Raw genomic sequence first — 6,000 nt, 5'->3', positions numbered from 1 at the left:
TCTGTCTGTCTGACTGACGCCATCCAACATGGGATAACGCGAAAGATAAGAAAAGACTTGGCTTTTCTGGCCCTTGTCACCGTCACCTCGTCGTCATCTTGGACCCTGATGACCTCAAAAACACCCGGATGGGTTCACTGATCTCCGTCTCCATCTCCATCTGCCGAACTCCGTCCAACACGGTCCCGTCCTATCCCATCGACGCTACCAAACTCCGAGTGGGAATCTCAAAAAGATGATGAAATGACAAAAATAGAGAGAAGAAAAGATACTTGAAAATTGCTTTCGTGACATGATACCCGACAACACATCCATCCTCTCACTTGTTGTAAAACGTCTGGTGTTTTGACCCCCGCTGCCCGTCCGCCCCCCGATCGTCCGGCCCCTCCGCGCTCAGCTCCTGCGGCGAGGACGGCAGCTCCGCCGGCGGCGTCGGCTGCACCTCCACCACGGGCGGCGTCGGGTGCTGGTCCCTCCCCGGCAGCGGCGACTTGCGGTCCCCCATCGGCGGCGTGTACACCGGCGGCGTCCCGTGCTGGCTGCCCCCTCCCGTCGCCACCTGCACCATGCTCACCTGCGGCACCCACATGTTGCCGTTGGCGTCGATCTGCACCTGGTTCGAGAGCGTCGCCGGGTCCGGGAAGTAGGCCTGCTGCGGCGGGTACATCACCCCCGAGGTCTGCGTCATCGAGGACGGCGCCATCGAGGGCGCCGCCATCGTCGTGGCCCCCGAGGATACGTGGCCCGAGGGCGCCGGCGCCGGCGTCACCGTCGATATCGTCGGCGGGCCGGGCGACTCGGAGGGGAGCTCGACGGGCGGGCCCATGTGCGGGGGCACCGTCTGCGCGGACTGCGGCGGAGGGGACATGGGAGGCGGGGGCGGCGTGAAGGGGGAGTGGCCGTACGGCGGGGAGTACGGCGACGCCACGGGGCTCATGTGCGTCATGGGCGGCGGCGACCACGCTTCCGACATGCTCTGCGTGTGGTACGGGTGTCCCGGGCGCGGTGCCCGTGGGGTGTGGTACCGGTTGATGCGGCGGCGTCTGCGGACGAGGCAGAAGCAGGCCAGGGCGAAGAGGACGATGACGGCCGCGGCGCCGATGGCGATGCCCACGATGGCGCCGGTCACGAAGGTCCCCACGCGGCCGGTGGACGTCGCAGCGGGTGAGACCATGCGCGTCGGCGTGCGGACCGAGATATCCGCCGTCTGGGCCATCATCAGACCCAGGTCGTTCTGGTTCCACCCGTTGGCCGGCGCGGTCTTGGACGCGCCGCCGTTGCCATTGCCGCCGACCACGGCGATGATGTCGTCCGGGACCGAGTACGACGTCTTGTTGGGCGAGTACAGCTCCCAGATGCTCTTGTTCTTGTTCTGCCGCCCGAGGTCGACGTTGTGGGTGCCCCACTGCACGGGGTAGTCGCACTCGTCCGAGGCCGGGAACGTGCCGCCGATGATGATCATTTGCGCGCGGCCGGGGACGATGTTGCAGGAGAGTGAGTGGTGAGGGTTCGAGCCCGTGCCGTTTGTGGCGGGGTACTGCTTCACCCAGGTAAAGGTTGGCAAGGAGAGGACGTAGACGTCGTCGTAGCCCGCGCCGAGGACGCCGGGGACCGTTGCGCCGCCGTACATGTAGCTTTTGAGGTGTTAGTCAGAGTCGCTCAGGTAAGGTAGAGACGAAGGAGGGCTCACATGTTGTAGGACGACTGATCCTCAGCCCACGTCGCCCCGGCGCAGAAACGCCGCCTCATCTCGGGGATTTGACCGGTTGCCGTCTGCGTGTACCACCTGCTGCTCAAGATGTCGTAAAGGAAAATGGTGTCCATCGGCTGTCCCTGCATCGTGCCGTTGTTCCCGGGATCCTGGAGACCCCCAAAGTAAACCAGCATCCCGCCGCTCCCGGCCGGGATGTAGTGCAGGCTGCCCTCGGCCCTGCGGACGCTGTCCGGGCCCGTGTTGTTGGACCAGCTGTTGGAGTCCATGGTGTATTTCACGAGGCCGTTGGTGGCGATCGGGGGCGTGGCGCCCCAGTTCTGGACGGAGGCGTTGCTGAGCCAGCCGCCGTAGTAGTAGGCTTCCCCCCTCGCGTCGACCGAGACGCCGGCGCCGTAGCTGACCTTGGAGATGCCGACACCGGAGCGCGGGGTGCCGAAGGAGTCCCACTGGTTGTTGATGATGTCGTAGGACCAGAGGTTGAAGGGGGACGGGGGCTCGCCGTTGTGCTCGCCGCCGAAGAGGTAGAGGCGCTTGTTGACGCTGTCGGACCAGAGGGCGCCGCCGTTGGTGTAGGGGATCGTGCCGTTCTTGGAGAGGTTTGCGTAGAGGGGGGGCATGCCCACGTTGGGTGCCGATACGGAGAGGTCTTGGTAGAGGAGGTATGGGTCTGGAGCGTGTTAGTGAGGTTCTTTTTGGTTGCTGGTTCTTGTTACGCCGGTTGGGAGAGAGACAACTCACTTGAATAGTTACTCGGGGACTCGATCATGTTCCAGTTGATGATCCCGCCATCGATGTAGAGTTTGTTGTCGACCACGGCCGTCTGGTGTCCGAAACGTCTGCAGAAGTTGTTGACCGGGTCTTGCTGCGCGACTGCCGGGGCCACGAGCATGGACAGGATGGAGGAGATGCATAGCAGCGATGCCGTCGACCGGAGCCCGGGTGCTCCTGGCCGGGGTGTCGATCCCAGCCGGTCCGGGGACGGGCCCATTGTGGATATGTGCGTGGACGATCGGCACCTTGGTCTGGGGTACTCGGAGTACAATGTGCGTCACGGGAAATGGAGGAAGAAGATGTGGAGATCGAAGAGAACCGAGTATTCGGGCGAGGGTGATTTGCTCAGCGTGTCGAAGATGTCCTGCTACTGTGTTTCGGTTGCTTTTGCCGACTGAACAGGAAAGATCGTCTGGTACGAGTTGAGCGGTGGAATGTTCGCGCGGAGATTAATGTGGTTCAAGGGAGAGTAGTTGTCAGGAAGGACACATGAAGAAGGCAAGGAGGAGAACAACAGCGGTAGCAACCTCTTCAGAAGATTCTTCAGAAAGACGCAGACGCGGGATCACGAAAGGGGTGGTTCGAAGGCGGGATATGATTCCAGCCCGGCAACAAAGAAATCGAAGTGCGAACAAGAAGACAGAGAAGGCTTGGCGAGTCTAGGAGCGTCAGTCGCAACCCCGCGAGCAAGCGGCGTGGGGCCAGACCGGATCCAGACGGGCGGCCGGCTCGGGCTGCAGCCAGATGGCTGGACCCGATGTGAACGGGCGAGGCAAGCTGTGCTTTCTAGCTGGGGACGCCACCGTCTCGATCGATATGGCTTGTTTTGCCACGTTCGGTTCTCTCTAGTCGTGTACTGAGCCTGAGTCTCGGGTCTGTGTTGGAGACGGGACGGGATCACCACGAAGCTTGGGAACGTGATGATCCGTGGAGGATCGTGGGCCTCGACGGGTCTAGTTCCAGGATCCATAGTAATACCCACGCGATGCTTGATGTGAGAATGCCTCACGTGAGAAGAAAGCAACAAGATAACGTTTGGGACAACTTGCGGTGAAGCAGCTGGATAGATGGCGGATATGCAGGTTGGCTGGAAGGATTTCGTGGCTTCTTTTCACCCGCACCAGCCTCCTGGCAGACAACAGGAGGACAAGATGTAGGCTGATAGCAAATCAGACGAACGGGAAGCCCGCGGAGAGTTTGACACGAACCCGGCTGTTGACGTTGTGTCTAGGACAAGCGGCGGCTCAAGCTAAAGCTTGTCATGGGAAGTCCCAGGCCCAATTGGACGGGGGCGCGGTTCAGCTCGCTGGAGCTAAGAGGCCGGATGGGTTGGAGTTTGTGCAGCCACATGGTGCTAAACCCTGCATTCGGCATTAGGCATGGCAGGGCTGAGACGGGAAGGGTCGAAGGAGGGGCGCAGCTTCGCATGTTGTCTTGGAGAAGAAGACGGGTGTAAGGTAGAATATGGAGGACGTTAGAAAAACAGGCAATACGTCTACAAGAGCACTTTCGATAGATGATCGCCGCCGAAAGGTTGAAAACCGAATTTGAGTTGGAATTTCCATTTGATATCGAGTAATGTTGGTGGGAGATATGTAACGGAGAACTCCGCCGATCTCCTTAGTATCTATCCCTTCTTGGCTGGCGTCCTTCTGTCTTATCGTTGGCCCGGCAGAGCTGGGCATGGCTCAAACCAAACATTGACAGGCAACGTTTGTCGACGGTTGCTTAGTTCTCTCAGCCATTTCGACCGGACTGGATGCCAAACTGACCAGCTGGAACTCGGGTTGCGCTCATGGCGCCTCGCGTCTTGGTAAAGGTGTGAACCACTTCGTCGCCATTTCCCTTCATGGATTTGCAGGCTCTGTTTCGTCGTGTGCCGGCTCAATGTTTTCCGCAATGTTCTCAGCTGACGGCCTGACTTTGTCCACCAGTTCCCGATACATGATTCTCAACTCCTCTGGAGCGGACGGATCATTTTCGATGATTGTCCTGAAGCAGGGGAACGATTTCGAAGAATTGGTCTTTTTAGTCTTTCCCACAAGAAGATGAAAAAGAAGCAGTTCGAAGGCCGGCGTTCTAATTGATTGTGCAGAACGATCCGTTCCGGCATCCTCGGCAAGCTGTCCGCTGTCCTCTGATCGTCCTTGAACAACGACTTTATGTAGGGGGCGCAGTATTTCGATGACAGTCGTTGGCGAGATGACATGGTGATGCTTAAAGACGTGATCAAGATACAACTTCAGTGCCTTCAGACGAAAGGCTTCCGCTGACATCTTCATTCCGACGGTGCAAAGCTGTGGGCCGAGGGCATAATTCTTCGCGTCGCAGCGAAGCAAGAGACTGTTCAGAAGGGGCAAAAGCGCGAGAGGTCGCGCAAGACGGTCGTCAAGCGCATCTGATATGACTTTTCCGATGATGAATGCGTAGTTGGAAAGGAACTCGGCGCTCTCTTTCGAGGTGAGTAATCTTGATAGCACCTCGTGAAAGCCCTCCGAAGTTGTCTGTTCCTCGAGCAGGCGTGTGAGCACATCCGCGTTCGTTCGCAGTGCCAGAGTCTGGGGCTTGCGGTGGATCAGCCATTCCAATAGCCGCTGGTCATTCCGATAGACAGTCGTCGGGATACCGTTTCTCTCCACGACTTTTTGTTGAAACCCCTCAACCCCGGTCTGGGGCACCGATTGTGTCGGAGCGCCTCTGAGAGCGGCAGTCATGATGTCCAGATCCGACACACGCCATGGCTGCCACGCCTTCTGGCTAACCTCGTCGAACCTCGCCTTTGCCGCTTCACGACCGACATTGAATTCGTCGATGCGCTGCTTCATGCCTTCTCTCCGAGGGTTCAGAGCCCACTTCTGAGACTGAGCCTCTTCCTCGGCTTCATCGTAAGGTCGCGTGTAGCTGCTTTCATAGCTGTCGAGATCCAAGACTACGTTCGTGACCTCAAAAGGTTTCCACCAGGGACCTGGTTTTGGCGGCTCCGGCTTCTTCTTGGTGTGAACCCGTGGTCTTGTCCTTTCTCGAAGTTGCGTGGATGAATGAAAGCAAGCCGCAGTGGTCGTCGTGGGAGATAGCCGGGTCTTGCAAAGGCTGCGGATGCCGTTCGCAGTGCTCAGAGGTCGCATAGCTGGCGTGTGAAGCCTGTTGAGTGCTCCAAGCGCAGTTCAGTTTTTCGCACGCTTCTTTGGCCATGCGATGTCGCTGCCAAAATCGTCCGATCCTGAGAGCCGCATACTACCCAGTTCGCGTTGAAGGCGGTTTAGATGCAGGGGGTATTGGGGTAGGACAGGGATGGCCCGGCCGCACAGCCACGGATGCTCTCTCGCAAGATCCGGTACCCGCATGGATCCGCGGGGAATTTGAATGGAAGCAATCGATGGGTCCAGCACGTGACTCATCAGCTCAGCCACTTTGAGGCTCTGGCTACCTCGGAGAAACTCCGGCTCTCACCTTATCAACCCAGGCGCTGCAGCAGTGACGTCCCACTTCCATTCGATTTACTTACTATTCCCATC

General features: G+C 58.9%; 2 protein-coding genes across 2 annotated transcripts; both read right to left on the bottom strand.

The window, feature by feature from the left end:
* Positions 1-319: 319 nt before the first annotated feature.
* CkaCkLH20_09922 (uncharacterized protein) lies at positions 320-2,702 on the bottom strand (the record flags this gene model as incomplete). Its single annotated transcript, XM_038892637.1, has 3 exons — positions 320-1,634; positions 1,691-2,381; positions 2,453-2,702. The coding sequence occupies 3 exons, from the start codon at positions 2,700-2,702 to the stop codon at positions 320-322; spliced, it is 2,256 nt and encodes a 751-aa protein (XP_038742204.1).
* Positions 2,703-4,332: 1,630 nt separating this feature from the next.
* Positions 4,333-5,610, bottom strand: CkaCkLH20_09921 (uncharacterized protein; the record flags this gene model as incomplete). The annotated part of the gene is made up of 1 exon (XM_038892636.1): positions 4,333-5,610. The coding sequence occupies one exon, from the start codon at positions 5,608-5,610 to the stop codon at positions 4,333-4,335; it is 1,278 nt and encodes a 425-aa protein (XP_038742203.1).
* Between the last annotated feature and the right edge of the window lie 390 nt (positions 5,611-6,000).

Source organism: Colletotrichum karsti (genome assembly GCF_011947395.1).
Source record: "Colletotrichum karsti strain CkLH20 chromosome Unknown Scaffold36, whole genome shotgun sequence".
Classification (NCBI taxonomy): Eukaryota; Fungi; Ascomycota; class Sordariomycetes; order Glomerellales; family Glomerellaceae; genus Colletotrichum; species Colletotrichum karsti.
Note: the sequence above shows the minus strand (reverse complement) of the source record. Positions and strands in the feature narration are given on the sequence as shown.